This window comes from Artemia sp. Qi Xiang Cuo, chromosome 16, assembly GCF_049724085.1.
Source record: "Artemia sp. Qi Xiang Cuo chromosome 16, ASM4972408v1, whole genome shotgun sequence".
Taxonomy (NCBI): domain Eukaryota; kingdom Metazoa; phylum Arthropoda; class Branchiopoda; order Anostraca; family Artemiidae; genus Artemia; species Artemia sp. Qi Xiang Cuo.
This window is the reverse complement of record NC_142809.1, coordinates 52,027,537-52,045,012: the sequence shown is the minus strand read 5'-3', so window position 1 is coordinate 52,045,012 and position 17,476 is coordinate 52,027,537. Positions and strand designations below refer to the sequence as shown.

The window sequence follows — 17,476 nt, the reverse complement described above, 5'->3', positions numbered from 1 at the left end:
TAAATATTTAATTAAAAAATAACTACAGCATAATTTTTCCCTTATGCCTAAACTAATTGTCTCCGGACACAGAGAGCTATAAACAGGTTATCTCAGATTAAACAGAGCAATTTTCTCGAGTGTGTTTTGGATTGTACGGAAGTACCCACATAATTTATGATGCTTGCCTCTGGGACTGTGTGGGTCATATCCAAGCACATAATAAGGTCAAACATAACATCCTTTAATCAACAGTAACTACAGTAGACACCACAACAACAACAGTAACAACAGTAACAACAGTAACAACAGTAACAACAGTAACTACAGTAACTACAGTAACAGTACTCTTTCCTCTGGAGAGGAAAGAGTGAAGTTCGAGTCGGTCTGTAGTAACGTCAAATTGATCTGCCATTTTCTATAGCATTGTATTCAAGAATATTTTTTTTTTTATCAATAAGGATATTTTTAGCTCTTTATTCGATGTAAACAAGGCAAGGTCGTATCCAACGGGGGGGGGGGGGAGTTTGAACCTCCCCCCCCCCGAAATGTTTGTCCAACTCATAAAAACGTAACAAAACTGAATATAAACACATTTTTGATACGTTTTCAACTTTTTCTTGTAACTCTCCTCCTTACCTCCAAAAAAAAAAATCCTGGATACGGCCCTGACATAAGGTAACAACTTCTGCTCCCTCCATTATTTTTATGTGACTGGTTGGTACAAGCCACGAGTCAAATCCATGTGGTTTTTCATTTACAACAACAGCTCTCTGCCAATGAAGATTTTTAGAAATGCGAGTTTTATTAAATTTTTTTGAATTGAATTTTTTTATAATTGAATTTTTGAATTTTTTTATAATTGAATTTTTTTATAATTATTGTGTTTATCCCTATTGAATAGTAATTACTATTGAATTTTACTAATTACAATAGTACTAATTACAATAGTACTAATTACTAATTACAATAGTAATTACTATTGAATTTTTTTATAATTATTGTGTTAATACAGATTTGCCTTACCTAATTGACGAAAAACAGAGCATTTCTAACAATATTTGTCCTAAAAAGAGAGCTCTTTCTAAACTATTGTTGTAATTTTTAATTTAAGGTTCTTTTTGTGTTCAGGTTTATGTTACCTGTGTTGTTTTTTAGAATGTTATATTTCTGCACTTCTATGGGTCCAAGATCAAACAGTTCGTGGTAACGAACTGTAAGTAAGGAGCGACCCGGCTCAATAGTAACCGAAATTTTAAAAAACGGAATTTTGATACCGATAGATACATCAAAAGAATCAGCTTTCAATGCTGATTTCAAATATATAACATCAAATATATTTCATCGAGTTTAGTGCTACCCATCAAATGTTACGCGCCTGAGAAAATTTGGCTGATTTTCAAAAAAGGGAAAATATCCCCTAAAGGTTATAGAACCTTAATGAAAATCACATCATCATATTCAGCGTATCAGAGAACCCTACTGTAGAGGTTTCAAGCTCCTATCTACAAAAATGTGGAATTTTGCATTGTTTGCCAGAAGAAATATCACGGATGCGTGTTTATTTATTTATTTTTTTTTTTTTTTTTTGTTTCCAGGGGTGATTGTATCGACCCAGTGGTCCTAGAATATCGTGGGAGGGCTCTTTGGAACGGAAATTAAAAGTTCTAGTGCCCTTTTTAAGTGACCAAAAAAATTGAGGGCAACTAGGCCCCCTCCTGCGCTCATTTTTTTCCCGCAGTCACCCGATCATAAATTTGAGATTGAAGTTTTGTTCAGCATGGCCGAAAATATGATAAAAATGTCTTTAAGGAATGCTTTGTCCCTTAACAACCTCAGGGAAAGGGCTGAAAGCTACGAACTTTACCTAATGTTAACATATAGTATTGGTTATTGGGAAGTATACAGAAGTTTTCAGGAGGGTTTTTTTCTGGTAGTGGGGGGGGGGGGGTCGGGGTTGTGTTGGAGGATCTGTCCATGAAGGAAGTTCTCATGGGGGAAGAGAAACTGCCATGAAGGGGGCGCCGGACTTGCCAGCATTATTTATTGGTTATTGGGAAATATACAGACATTTTCAGGAAGGATTTTTTTCTGGAGAGTGGGGGGGGAGGAGGGAGTTACTTTAGAGAATCTTTCTGCGGAGGATTTTTCTTTGGCATCGGGGGTACTTCTATGAAGGGGGCGCAAGATTTCCAAGCATTATTTAAAAAACGATCAGAAATTAAATTTAAAAAAAAAACAAGTTTTTTTCAACTGAAAATAAAAAGCAACATTAGAACTTAAAACGAACAGAAATTATAACATATATGAGGGGGTTGTCCCTAAAGTCAATACATCGCTCTTTACGCTAAAGTTTGTTTCTATTGCTTTCAAAAGAGCTATCTATTCTAATTAAACGGCCTTTGTGATTCAGGGGTTTGTGAATTAATTTTTTTTCTAACTTGTAACGTAAAGAGCGTGGTATTGACTAAGCGGAGAACCCCCTCATATACGTAATAACATATACGTAATAAAAAAAAAATAAAAAAACAAGCGATACGGCTCAATAGCAATCGAAACTTTTAAAAACGGAATTTTGATGTCAATAAATGTATCAAAAGAATGGGTTTATAATGCTGATTCTAAATATATAAATTTTATTAAGTTTAGTATTACTCATCAAATGCTACTATCCTGATAAAATTTACCCTATTTTTTAAAGAGGGGGGAAACATCCACTACAAGTGAAAGAATTTTAATGAAAATCAAACCGACAGATTCAGCGTATCAGAAAACCCTAGTACATAGGTTTCAAGCTCATATCTGCAAAAATCTGCAACTTTGTATTTTTTGCCAGACGAAAAATGTACGAATATAGAAGTTAGTTACGTAAGTTATTTTGTAGATTACGTCATAAACAAATTTAGAGACATACATTTAGCAAAAGAAAAGTCAATTTTTTATGCAAATTTTGTTTACTTATTCAATGATGGTGAGCCAAAATAAAAACTGCATTAAGTAAAAAACGATCAGAAATTAAATAAAAAAAAACAAGTTTTTGACACTGAAAATAAGGAGCGAAATTAAAACTTAAAAAGAACAGAAATTATTCCGTATATGAATAGGGGCTGTCCCTTCGTCAACACCTCACTCTTAACGCTGAAGTTAGAATATTTCTCATAGCTTAATTTTGTAAAACAATAAAAAACTTTAGCGTAAAGAGCGAAGCGTTGAGGAGGGACAGCCCCTTTCATATACGGAATAATTTCTGTTCGTTTTAAGGTTTAATGTCGCTCCTTACTTTCAGTTTAAAAAACTTGTTGTTTTTATTTAATCAGAAGAAAGATCAGGGATGCGTGTTTATTTGTTTGTTTTTTTTTTGTTTTTTTTTTTCCCCAGGGGTGATCGTATCGATCCAGTAGTCCTAGAATATCGCGAGAGGGCTCATCTGAACGGAAATTAAATGTTCTAGTGCCCTTTTTAAGTGACCAAAAAAATTGGAGGGCAACTTGGCCCCCTCCCACGCTCATTTTTTCCCAAAGTCACCCAATTAAAATATTGAGATAGCCATTTTGTTCAGCATAGTCAAAAAACTAATAAATATGTCTTTTAAGATTTTAAGTTCCCAGGGGAAGGGTTGCAAGTTATGAACTTTGCCCATTGTTTACATATAGTATTGGTTATTGGGAAGTATACAGGTGTTTTCAGGAGGAATTATTTCTAGTGGGGGGTCAGGGTCGGAGTAAGGGTTACGGGGGAGGATCTTTCCATGGAGGATATTTCCTTGGGGGAAGGAACATTTCCATGAAGGGGTGCCAGATTTCCCAGCATTATTAAAAAAAACGATAAGAAATTAAATAAAAAAACAAGTTTTTTTCAACTGAAAATAAGGAGCAACATTAAAAAACGAACAGAAATTATTACGTATATGAGAGGGTTCGCCCCCTAGTCAATACCTCGTTCTTTACGCTAAAGTTTTTTAGTACTTTCAAAAGAGCTATCTATTCTAATTAACCGGCCTTTGTGATTCAGGGGTTTGTGATTCGAACAAAATTCGAACTTTAGCGTAATGAGCGAGGTATTGACTCCCTAAGCGAAAGCGAGGTCCCTAAGCGAACTCCCTAATATACGTAATAAAAACATACGAATATAGAAATTCGTTACGTAAGTTAATTCGTAAGTTACGTCATAACAAAATTTTGAGAAAGCCAATTAGCCAAAAAAGGAAAATTAATATGCAAATTTCGTTTTAGTTATTCATGTACGGTGAGCCAAAATCAAAGCTGCATTAATTCAAAAACGTTCAGAAATTAACTAAAAAAAACAAGCTTTTTTAACTGAAAGTAAGGAGCGACATTAAAACTTAAAACGAACAGAAATTATTCTATATATGAAAGGGGCTTTCCTCTCCCCAATTCATCACTCTTTACGCTAAAGTTGTTTATAGTTTTAAAAAATAAAGTTGTGAGACGTAATCAAACTTTAGCGTAAAGAGCGAAGTGCTGAGGATGGGACAGCCCTGTCATATACGGAATACTGCTCGTTTTAAGTTTTAATGTCTCTCCTTAGTTTCAGTTAAAAAAACCTGTTTTTTTTATTTAATTTCACCATAACACGAATACTTTGCTACAATTCAATAGCTGAGATTCAGTTTGGTCCGTCTACCGAATTATTTATTTTGAAATTTCTTTTGCTTTTTTTATGCTGAAAAATACTTGTGAAACAAGTTCAAGTTTTTTTATTCCTAAATATTCCTAACATGCTTAATTTTGAGGTTGCGAATGTATGTTGAATCTTTTTTAGAAGGAGTCGGCAGAGAAACCTTTAGAGATAACATCTTCAGAAAAACTCAAAATCAAACCGCAAAAGTAATTCCGAAATTATGACCTCTCCGAATTCCAAAATGAAATTTTTCAGAATCTAGGGGAGGGGGAGATTTAATTTAAAAATTTTTTTTTTCAGTGAAAATATAAAAGAGACATTTTTCAATGGAAATACAAAAAATCATAATTTCAAAATCTAGGGGGAGGGGGTTCGAAAGTTTTAATATTCCTCGAACTAGTAATTGAAGAAGTGATTTCTAATTTATGACTAAGTCTTTCTTTTGTATCTACTCAAGTCTACTTAAAAACGAAAACATTAAAATACATACGTTTACATCCTCCCTCCAAAGGGTTTCCATAGTAACCGTCTTGACATCGTTCACAATTCCAACCCGCAGAGTTGTCAGGACACTTGACACATTCACCGGTCAACGGATGGCATCTCGCCGAAGGGGGGCAATTGCACAATTTACAAGAGTCACCTTCTTTCAAAGGATCGCCGAAATACCCCTTTGAACACCTTGAAAAAAAAAAATAATTGACAGCAGGTCCAAAACCAAACGGTGTATATAACATTTCTATGATTTTCATGACAAATGATGTGACATTTGTGACAAGAGTTTGTGTCAAAATAATTTTTTGCGACGTGATTTTGTATAAAAATGTGACACGAACATTTAAATTTATGGGTATTGAGCCTTTTAAGAAACCCAGAGCTCAAAGACGGTTTGCTTGGACAAGTGAGAAAGTGTTGGCAACCGTTTAATTTTTTCTGTGTTCTAGGAAGGAAGATTGGGAAGGAAAACTGAGAAAAGGGAAACTAAGATTAAAAATAATACAAGGAAAGGAGAATAAGACAAGGAAAGGATAAAAGGAGATTAAATTTTAAACTTCCCGTGCAAACAGCTTTCTTCTGACGACTGAGCATTTTTTGAAAATAGATTATGTAGCTGAATACAATTCTATAGCATTTTAGAATGCAGCAATCAATCAATCAATCAATCAATTTATTAATACTAAAAAAAAAAAATTACAAACTTAAAATTTATACACGCCCAAGAAGCTAAGCTTGTAAAGGGCCAACAAAACAAAAAAGACAATATTATAAAGCACATAAAAAAAAAGAAAAAAAAAAATGGATGAGACATTTATGAAAATAGGAGAATTAACAGGAAACTTCACAAATAACTTAACAAAAAAATATATAAATGAAGAAGAGATTGGAAATTAGGATTAAATATAAAAAAAAAAAAATAACAGAAATATATTGAATGAAAAAAAAGACATATAAATGTAGCTGGAATGCAAAAAAAAGAAGGAAAAAGGGGGAAAATAATATACTGGAAATACCCAGCGAGAAACAACCTTTACAAAAGGAGATAGACGGACATCAGAACGGATGGAGGTCCATAGTAAAATAGATTGATAAACAAGAGACCTCTGACCTGCTGTCGATGATCGCTTAGGTAAAATGAACCTGCGATAAGAGCTACGTAAAAAAGAAGAGTACCCACCTGAGCCTGACAGAAAGAAAAACTGCTGCAGAGATGGTGGAAGTGTACCTAGAAAGGCAGAATGTGCTAAAAAAAGGTAACTTTTACCCACAATACGATCCAGCGGAGCTATTCCAGTATCATTATAAAGATCAGAGGAAGGGTAAAAACGAGGTAGAAGAAAAGTAGCCTTCACTGCCCTATTTTGGGCTCTTTGAAGTGAGCAGAGAAGAGATTTTTTAGTACTACCCCAGACAGAACAGCAATAAGAAAGGTAAGGAAAAATAAAAGCATAATAAAGAGAAAGCATAACATCTGGGGAAAGAAATGAGTTAACCCTGTATAACATTGAAGATTGGCGGAGGACAAAGGAACGGGTATGAGTTATATGGGGTTTAAAAGAAAGAAAACAGTCAAGATACACACCAAGGAATTTCACTATAGTACCTTGCGGTATAATATCATTCCCAGAAGTCAGGATGGTTGGTTCCCTTGCGTCTCTCATACGATAAGGGGTTCTAAAGTGTACATTGGCACTTTTTTAGCTGTTGAGAGTCATACCATTCGACCAGCACCAATCTTTTACTTTATCAAGAAGACCTTGACCTAGGCAAATGGCAGATGGCAGGTCCACTGCAGCAATGAAAAAGTTACTGTCATCAACAAAAAGAATAGGGTGCACAAGGGGATGAAGACCATCAACAAGATCATTAATATAAATTAAAAACAAATGTGGTCCAAGCACAGAGCCTTGTGGGACACCTTTCACAATAGGCATTGAAGAGGATGAAGTACCATTAACCGAAACATACTGAGATCTCCCTGAGAGGTAAGACCTAAAGCATTCAAGTGGGACTCCATGCACTCCAAATGAAGATAATTTAGACAATGGAACAGAGTGAACGACCATATCAACTGCCTTTGAAAAGTAAAGAGATAGACCCAAAACACACAAGCCCTTGTCAATGTTAACGCGCACAGACTCTGTTGCATCTACAAGTGCATGCAAGGTAGAAAAACTGCGACGAAAGCACAAGTAATTATTTTAAATAGTTCTTGTAGTCACTATATCTTTGAAAATGAGGTGCTTTGATGTTTAAGTCCTGCTCAAGGCTACTCTATACTACCTCCTATAAAATGTAAAAGCCAAAAAAAAAACACACAAATGAGAATAAAGTATTAAAATGTATATTCAGTACCTCTGTTATTCAGTACCTCTATGTACCTCTTCGGCAAAGAGGTACATAGACATTTAAGTTTGATCTCAGATCATCTCCATTATCTCCTATAAAATTAAAAAAAAAACTTAAATTGAATATAAAGAGCAAATTTAGATATTAGTTAGGTGTTAAGTTCTGTTAGGTGTATTTAGCAAACTTTTCAAAGAGCGTGTCTGACAAATAGCATTAAGAAACAGTAGGGTACCATATCTAGAGGGGGGTGCCGAGTTTGAAATCCCCCCTCCCCCGATATTTTCGTCCAACCCAACAAAAGCAGCAAAAAATAAATATTGAAATTTTTAATGCGTTTTCTAAAGATTCTATTTTTTAACCCCCATCCCTTCCCAAAAAATCCCCCCCCCGACCGAACAAAAATCCTGGATACACCCTTGGCTATACTCGTAAAAACCGCAGAAAAATTATCTTTTTTTAATTCCCTTGATGGAAATATAAAGACCCTTTAATCTGCTCCCCTCCCGAAAAAAAATATTCCCGAAAGTTTCAACCGGATTCTCCACCTTTGAGAAAAAATAGGAGAATCCGGAGAATCATTGAAAGACAGACCAATTTTCTCAAATGAACTTTTCAGCACCGCAAAATTCTCTTTAAAACGGGAAAAAGAGCGGCTTAAATTCAGAATATCATCAGCGTAATTCAATAATGACAGATCTAGACCAAGATACAGAAAACTAGGTTTCACCACTTGCTGAGCTTCAACTATACTTTTAGTGTAAAGAGGTGGCGAAGAAATAGCTCCTTGATAGATCTCTTTTCGGACTTGGATAATATTAGAGGAAATTTTCATCCCCCCCCCCCAGTAGACTAATCTTGACCTTCACTTTAAGTTTTGATGCAAATTACGGAAAGTGAGGACTACCGACTTGTCAAGACCACGGTTACTTGCACTCAACAACAACTGGCTATGAAGACCGGAGTCGAAAGCTCGACTTACATCTAAACCCGCAATAATGATATATCCACCGGTCCGATAACACTCGAGGAGAATATTACAGATAAGGCGATGCACATGCTCTCTACTGCTACCCATTTTGAATCCAAACTAGTTGCTGGGTGTGTACCACACTCGGTTTATTTCTTCAATAGCCAGAATTTCTAAAATTTTACACAAAACCGGGGCAACAGTAATTGGTCTATGCGAGCTGCACTGAGATGGATCCTTTCCCTTTTTTATAACTGGAGTGATGATACCGACACAAAAGGAATGGGGCACTAAACCACATAAAAAAATTATTTGGTATAGCAGAGTTAAGAGTTCAAATAGCAACGGACTACCATTCACTAGATGCAAGCCACAGATATTATCATCTCACCTTTGAATAATTCGTTTTCACTTTATTGATGGCATCATAAACACTGGAGACGGATACTACAAATCCCATACTTACGGCAGGCTCAGAGAGCCTTTTGTCGAGTTCCTTTCGAACGCCTGTTCAAGCTGAGGATCAGGTACAGAGAACTCGGAAGTGTAGTAGTCAGTCCACTTCTTCCTCCGCTTGTATGAGGAAGGTTCGGAACGCTTATCACTTCTGTTATTTTCACAAATTTCCAAACCAGGGAGAGGTTGATTTCAATACGAGGACTGTTTTCTTTTATAATACGAGCACGATGCTGAGCTAAACATTTAGAGAATTTGCGTTTCGTATACAATCTAATTTCATTAACTGTGCTCAATTTAGACCTACCATTGTCACACCACAGGTAAAACCAAAACCGTGACCGACAACAGGCTTCACGAAGCTTGGGGTTTTCATTCCACTTTGGTATTTCGGATCCGATCCACACTTTTCTCGTTGGCACATTCGTCGTTTCTGCCACTCTCAACGTATGCGCGATTTCAGAGCAATAGGTAGTCATTGACAACTGCATAACAGTCTGACTTAAGCCTGACCTAGGCTGCAATAGGGGGTAAGGCACTTTGATTTTAGACAATATGTTGTCACACGCTGAATGGTAGGTAGGAACCACGATCGACATGCTTTCCACTTAGCCCTAGACGGTTGGCCGAAAAGGACAATCATAGGCAATATGTCATCCTTCATCCACAGAACGTGCCCTAGCCCTCTCAACCTTTCTCTCATTATAGCCCTAGAAAGCAAAATTGATCCCCACTTTTCGTACAGCCTACTGTTTCAAATACGGTCAGTCAGCCGGGTACCCAAAGTAATCCGTAGGCAATTTCTCTGGGAAACATCTAGCAAATCTTCATCCGCTTTCCGGAGTGCCCATGCTTCAGAGACATATTTGACCACTGTCATCACTGCAGCTTGCAATGCTTCTAATCTTGGTTTGCAGTTTTGTCCTCCTATTCTTCCAAAATTTTTTAAATGTAAAAAAACACCATGAGCCGTCGCTATGACGAATGTTCTCCTGTGTTCGCAAATGAATGATCTATATATATATATATATATATATATATATATATATATATATATATATATATATATATATATATATATATATATATATATATATATATATATATCCACGTTGATCAGTTGCCCTGCTGATCATTCATTTGAGAACACTGGAGAACATTTGCCCTAGCTGAGTGGTTAGCTGAGAGCTAGACTTAAAATCCAGGGGGCAGGGGTTCAAGTCATGGTGTCGCTGGTTATTTGGTTTCAAACGGAGGTCGATGGTATGCCTCTGTAAGCTCAGCCGGAGTCGACCCAGCTCTATATAGGTACCTGGAGAACTCTGGAGGGAAAAGACAGAAAGCGTTGGATGATTTTCCCTCAACCACGCATTACACTTCCTGCCGAAGGCAGAGAATCAGAAGAGAGGTACCTTGGCTACGCAAACCAATGGTCAGCACGCGAAAATTTTTCTCTTTTTTTAGACTTGGCCAGTATCTTAGAAGCAAAAATTTCAGATACGACCTGTAGCACTGACAGCGATACCCAAGTGACTGACTTCACCTCCACAAATTCAATAGAAAAGGTTTTGAAAAAGGCGAAACTTTACCTTTCACAATGAATTCCTTCATATCCAGGAGGACATTCAGTACACACATAATCATCTCCATTGCCCAATATCATGCAACTTGGGCTAAAGTTATTTGAGGCATTTCCAAGTGGACATGCGCATCGCTTGCAAGAGCCGGAAGCCGGGTTGCCGTAATAGCCTTCTAAGCATACAGAGCACTGAGCTCCAGCTGTATTATGCTCACATTCCTGCAGAAAAAGAATCAGAATTAAAAATGAAAACAGTAGCCTATATTTTGGCAATAAAAAAAAATGGTAAATGATGCAGCACTAGACTTCATAGTCCAAACCAGTGGCACTGATCTAGCCTCCCTCAGCCAGAAAGTGTAATTTTACATATAAGTTAGGCATGCTTGAACTGAAATAACAGGTACCCTAAAAAATTATATATCACATTGAGACTACAAAATTAGTCATTCGATGAACTACCTAGGTTACTGATCATATCCCACTGGAAAACAAAATTTTGCCTACACTACCTTGCCTGCACTAGCATAATCTACTTTTAATGATGATTTTAAATATGTAACATAAATTAGCGCTAGGATTACTGATCAACATTTATGTTTATATTAAGACACATTACGTTTATTAATCGTGTGGCCCTATATAAAAATTCTAGAAATCAAACAGCTCGTGGTAACGAACTGTGAGTAAGGAGTGACCCCCGGCTTAATAGTAAGAGAAACTCTAAAAAAAAGTGAATTTTGATACCAATAGATACATCAAAGGAATCAGAATTTTATGCTGATTTCAAATCTATATGTTTCATCAAGTTTTACCCATGAAAAGTTGCGTGCTTTAGAAAATTTGCCTTATCTTCGAAAAAGGGAGAAACATCCCCTAAATGTTATAGAACCTTAAGGAAAATCACATCATCAGATTCAGCGTATCAGAGAGCCCTACTGTAGATGTTTTAAGCTCCTATCTGGAAAAATGTGGAATTTCGTATTTTTTTACTCTTTTTTACAACTCTATTTTTAAAACAAAAAAGAAAATTAGCGTGAAGAGTGATGCGTTGAGGAGGGGACAGCCCCTTTCATATACGGAATATTTTCTGTTCGTTTTAAGTTTTAATGTCGCTTCTTACTTTCAGTTAAAACTCTAAAAAAAGGATTTTTGATACCAATAGATACATCAAAAGAATCAGATTTTTATGCAGATTTCGAATACATAAATTTCATCCACTTACCAATCAAATGTTACACAGGAGTGGATATCCTTAAAGACCTAAATTCCAGAACTTTCAACTACGTTGAACAATATGGCTATCTCAAAATTTTGATTGGGTGTGTGTGCGGGAAAAGGTGGGCGTGAGACGGGGGTTAGTTGCCCTCAAATTACTTTCGACTATTAAAAAGGGCACTATCCCTTTTAATTTCTAATCAAATGAGCCTTTTTTGAAGTTTCTATGACAAAACTTTCAACAAATACCATATATTAAATACGTAACCTAAACAAACCTATTTTATCCTAACCAAACATTTTTAACCTAATGAAATAAATGGTCAAAATAGAATACTTTATTAGCAAAATTGTGAAAACAACAACTAGGAGATATGTTCCCAAATAAAAAAAAAAAATTGTTTTTTTAACATGGCTTTATCACGTTACTGCGAATTATCATGTTTTGTCACGGTTTTATCATGTTACGGCCTGGTTTTATCATGTTACGGCCCTATATCAAAATTCTAGAAATTTCATTAAAGGACTGGTTTTATCGAGTTACTGCGACGTATGAATACTTTAACATTTGATGATGGCTCTGCAGGTGAAGAGCTTCATTTTCAGTAAGGTGATGTGCTTTCACAATCCTGTGACTATGTTCGTATCTTGAGAAGGTCTTGCCAGGCTTGCCACTTCTATACTGGTGGTACGATCTTAGTTTGAACCTTGATGAAGTATTTTCGTGTGAGCCCCTCTCCCCCTGCTGTGTCGGGGCAAGGGGATAATTGAATTCCATGACGATTTTACATCATACCCTGATGAGATCTTGTCAGATGAGGCACCCCCATACTGCTGTGACGATATTAGACTATCCCTTGGTCATATCTTGCCACCTAAACCTTGGGTCTACTGTGTAAGGTCCCGCTTAACCAATTCCAACGATCAGATTTCATTTTACTGTCCTTAGTATCATTGGCACCCGCAAGGGGGGCGGGGGCAGGGGGGTCATGCCCCCCCTTGAAATTTAGACCAGGGTAGGAAGAAAATAAAAGTGTAGCAACTAATCAAAGAAAAAGAATTTCTTATTTTTGTTTTGTCTTTAAGAACTGTTTAGAAACTTGTTTAGAATCAATTCAGAATTTAGTTCAATTCTTAGATCTTAGATTAACTCAATATAGGTCATTATTTATCTATCTAAAGAAACCGAAACCGGAACCCGATTTAGGGTGTAGAGTAAATACTCTCAAGGCAAGGGCGGATCCAGTATTTTTTTCGGGGGGGGGGTTACTAATTTTTGACTAAGTTTTCGACTAATTTTACTGATTTTTCCCTAGGTTTTAATAATTTTCGACACGGTCAAAAAATTTTTTTTTGGGGGGGGGGTTCAAACCGGGTAACCCCCCCTGGATACGGCCTTGTGTCAAGGACATTCTTATACCCTGGCAATAGTGCAACAAGCATGATAAAGCTTACCGTATTTTGGATTTATGAATAAAAAAAGTTTTATATATATACAGTGTCGTGCCCTACCAGGAGTCAGTTTGTTCTTGGTTTTTGCTCATATTTTGTCAAGCTAAAAACATAAGCCTAATTTTTTATTCTTTTCTTGAATTTTTAAAATATAATCCTAGTTAAGGGGTACGATTATAATTTTGCTTAAGTCTATAATGATCATCCTGTGAGGAATTTTGTTTTCTTTTCTTTAATAATAATGAAACTTAAATTTTAGCTTAAATCTGGGAATTTAGTCAAGATACCAGAATCTGTGAATTAAAAATATTGATCTTTTAATAAATCAACAAATAATTAATGGTTAATCAAAAAATAGTTTTAAATAAATTACAAATAAAAGGCTTAAATTGAGTAGTAAAATTAATGATAATTAGTAAAAATATTAGTAGATAGTAACCATTTTTTTTTTATAGTAAAACTCTTGGTTTTGTATACCGGTGTAGGATCACATTTTTGTACCACTCAATGTTTGAAATATGATCAGTCTAAAGGTATCATGATCAGTCTGGTAGCCGGCGTTTACCCCCCCCCCCCCGGTGATTACCCCCTTGGAAAATTCCCTCCGCAAAAAATACCCCTCCCCCACGAAAAATACCTCCGGAAAATACCCCCACGGAAAATACCCCCCCCCTCCCGGAAAATACCTCCTGTGGAAAAAAAGGCTTTCCAAATTCGAGAATTTTATATGAATTTTATTTTAGAGAGGGGGGGGGGGTACAGTATAGCGGGTCTGCATGCAAAGTGTGTTTGAGTAGAATGCTAATAATGAATTCTATGGAAGCTATAGCCACTACTCTTTTCTTCCTTATTGGTTTAATATCATGAAGAAGGTTTAACGGCGATTCCGGAGCTTTACGCAATTTAAGGACAAGTTTTTCTGACGTAGATTTCTAGTTCCTGATATACAAGTTTTTTTTTTTAGGTTAAATCCGTGGTCATTCATCTGTAAGTTGATTAGTAGGTTTTTTTTTTAAAACTTGACTAATAGGTTTTTAAACCTATTACTAAGAACGCTACATGCATTCCATTTTTGGAACTATGAGCGAGATTGTATGACGCTATCAGACTGGTTTCGTTTCATGGGTTCATTAATAGAAGGACTAATGTTTTGAAAAGGGTAATTACGTCTTTAGTTTACGAGATTTGCGAATTTTTTGCGAAAAGATATTTGCGTAAAGGTATTGCGATGGTTAAGAATGCCTCACTGGTAATTAAAGAATGGGATGCTTGCATCAACAATACAAAGAATATGCTCACATACTTAATAGATTTGACGCTTACAAGGGACATTGCTAGAAGGTATTCAATAGCTTAATTGAAAAGTAACGATATAATGACATTGTGACTTGACCTAGCTTTACCTCACCGATGTGGTCTGTATAATACATAAGTAACGTTTGAAAAGTATTGTCAATTTAAAAAGAAATGGCTGAAACGTGTTTTGAGGGGGATGGGTTCCATGGAAGGTTGAGTTGCACGAGGGTTCAGTTAAAGGGGATACAGTTGCACGGGGGGTTTCGGTTATACAGGGGTTTAGTTACAAGGGGGATTGAGTTGCACGGGGGTTGAGTTAAATGGGAATTGAGTTCCACGAGAGTAGTGCTTTGTCGTGGTTTAGCCGTGAGGTCCCTTACCACAACCCCAAAGGGCTCCGATCCCCCCCCCCCACCCCCGAAGGGACCCCCCCGGCCTCAAAGGTACTCTAGGCTCCCAAAGGGGCCGTGGTTTACCTTGTAACTTTTACATTCTCTTGATTTTCAAAGTTCCTTTTGAAGGACTCTATTGCTTTAAGCCAGTGTGATTTTTTCTTTACATGGTGTTCGTTCAAAAAAGCAAGAATTTCTGTTAAATAAATAATTCTTATATTTTTTCAGTTCAATTGAAGGCGAGGATTTCTGTTAAATAAATAATTGTTATACCTTTTAAAATGACTTTACGAGGTTTGAGAGACTCAGTTGCCTAATTCCGTGTGGTTTTCCTTTACTTGGTGGTCATTAAAAACGAAATTTTTGTGTTAAATAAGTAGTTTTTGTATCTTTTAAAAGAGCTTTACGGGGATTGAGAGACTCAGTTGCCGGATTCCGTGTGGTTTTTCTTTAAATGGTGGTCATTAAAAAAGAAATTTTTTTGTTAAATAAGTAGTTTTTGTATATTTTAAAATAGCTTTAAGGGATTTGAGAGACTCAGTTGCCTGATTCCGTGTGGTTTTTGTTTTCTTGTTGTTGATTTGTTGTATCTTTTAAAAGAGCTTTACAGGGATTGAGAGACTCAGTTGCCTAATTCCGTGTGGTTTTCCTTTACTTGGTGGTCATTAAAAACGAAATTTTTGTGTTAAATCAGTAGATTTTGTATCTTTTAATATAGCTTTAAGGGGTTTGAGAGACTCAGTTGCCTGATTCCGTGTGGTTTTTCTTTACTTGGTGGTCATTTGTTGTAACTTTTAAAAGAGCATTACAGAGTTTGAGAGACTCAGTTGCCTAATTCCGTGTGGTTTTCCTTTACTTAGTGGTCATTAAAAACGAAATTTTTGTGTTAAATCAGTAGTTTTTGTATCTTTTAAAAGAGCTTTACAGGGTTTCAGAGACTCAGTTGCCTAATTTCGTGTGGTTTTCCTTTACTTGGTGGTCATTAAAAACGAAATTTTTATGTTAAATCAGTAGTTTTTGTATCTTTTAAAAGAGCTTTAAGGGGTTTGAGAGACTCAGTTGCCTGATTCCGTGTGGTTTTCCTTTACTTGTTGGTCATTAAAAACGAAATTTTTGTGTTAAATCAGTAGCTTTTGTATCTTTTAAAAGAGCTTTACAGGGTTTGAGAGACTCAGTTGCCAAGTTCCGTGTGGTTTTTCTTTACTTGGTGGTCATTAAAAACGAAATTTTTGTGTTAAATAAGTAGTTTTTGTATCTTTTAAAAGAGCTTTACGGGGATTGAGAGACTCAGTTGCCGGATTCCATGTGGTTTTGATTTACTTGGTGGTCATTAAAAACGAAATTTGTGTGTTAAATCAGTAGATTTTGTATCTTTTAAAAGAGCTTTACAGGGTTTGAGAGACTCAGTTGCCTGATTCCGTGTGGTTTTTCTTTACTTGGTGGTCATTTGTTGTATCTTTTAAAAGAGCTTTACAGAGTTTGAGAGACTCAGTTGCCTAATTCCGTGTGGTTTACCTTTACTTAGTGGTCATTAAAAACGAAATTTTTATGTTAAATCAGGAGTTTTGTATCTTTTAAAAGAGATTTAAATGGTTTGAGAGACTCAGTTGCCTAATTACTTGTGGTTTTTCTTTACTTGGTGGTCATTTGTTGTCTCTTTTATAAGATCTTTACAGGGTTTGAGAGTCTCAGTTGCCTAATTCCGTGTGGTTTTCTTTTACTTGGTGGTCATTAAAAACGAAATTTTTGTGTTAAATAAGTAGATTTTTTATGTTTTAAAAGATTTTTAAGGGGTTTGAGAGACTCAGTTGCCTGATTCCGTGTGGTTTTTCTTTACTTGGTGGTCATTTGTTGTATCTTTTAAAAGAGCTTTACAGAGTTTGAGAGACTCAGTTGCCTAATTCCATGTGATTTTTCTTTACTTGATGGTCATTAAAAACGAAATTTTTGTGTTAAATAAGTAGTTTTTGTATCTTTTAAAAGAGCTTTAAGGGGTTTGAGAGACTCAGTTGCCTGATTCCGTGTGGTTTTTCTTTACTTGGTGGTCATTAAAAACGAAATTTTTGTGTTAAATAAGTAGTTTTTGTATCTTTTAAAAGAGCTTTACGGGGATTGAGAGACTCAGTTTTACCTTGTCACAATTACATTTTCTTGATTTTTCAAAGTTCATTTTGAATTTCTTTCGCTGAAATGCAAGAGTTGGAATATTTCAGTAGTGTTTGGTTGTGGTTTACCTTGTCACAGTTTTATTTTATTGATTTTTCAAAGTTCATTTTGAATTTCTTTAGATGAAATGCAATAGTTTGAATATTTCAGTAGTGTTTTGTTGTGGTTTACCTTGCCACAGTTACATTTTATTGATTTTTCAATTTTCATTTTGAATTTCTTTCGTTGAAATATAACAGTTGGAATATTTCAGTAGTGTTTGGATATTGTTTACCGTGTCACATTTACATGTTTTTGTTATTTCACATTTCATTTTGAATGTCTTTCATTGAAAAGCAACAGATGGAATATTTAATTAGTGTTTGTTTATGGTTTAAATTGTAACAGTTACATTTTCTTGATTTTTCAAAGTTCTTTTTTAATTTCTTTCGCTGAAATGCAAGAGTTGGAATATTTCAGTAGTGTTTGGTTATGATTTACCTCGTC

At 35.7% G+C, this 17,476-nt stretch overlaps 1 protein-coding gene across 1 annotated transcript in view; it reads right to left on the bottom strand.

Moving 5' to 3' along the window:
• wb (wing blister) overlaps positions 1-17,476 on the bottom strand; it is a 470,816-nt gene that overhangs the window by 255,543 nt on the left and 197,797 nt on the right. The window contains exons 15-16 of the mRNA XM_089102573.1: positions 10,480-10,688; positions 5,111-5,301 (exon numbers count right to left, since the gene is read on the bottom strand). Coding sequence (XP_088958699.1) covers positions 5,111-5,301; positions 10,480-10,688 — 400 coding nt within the window. The remainder of the gene's footprint in view (positions 1-5,110; positions 5,302-10,479; positions 10,689-17,476) is intronic.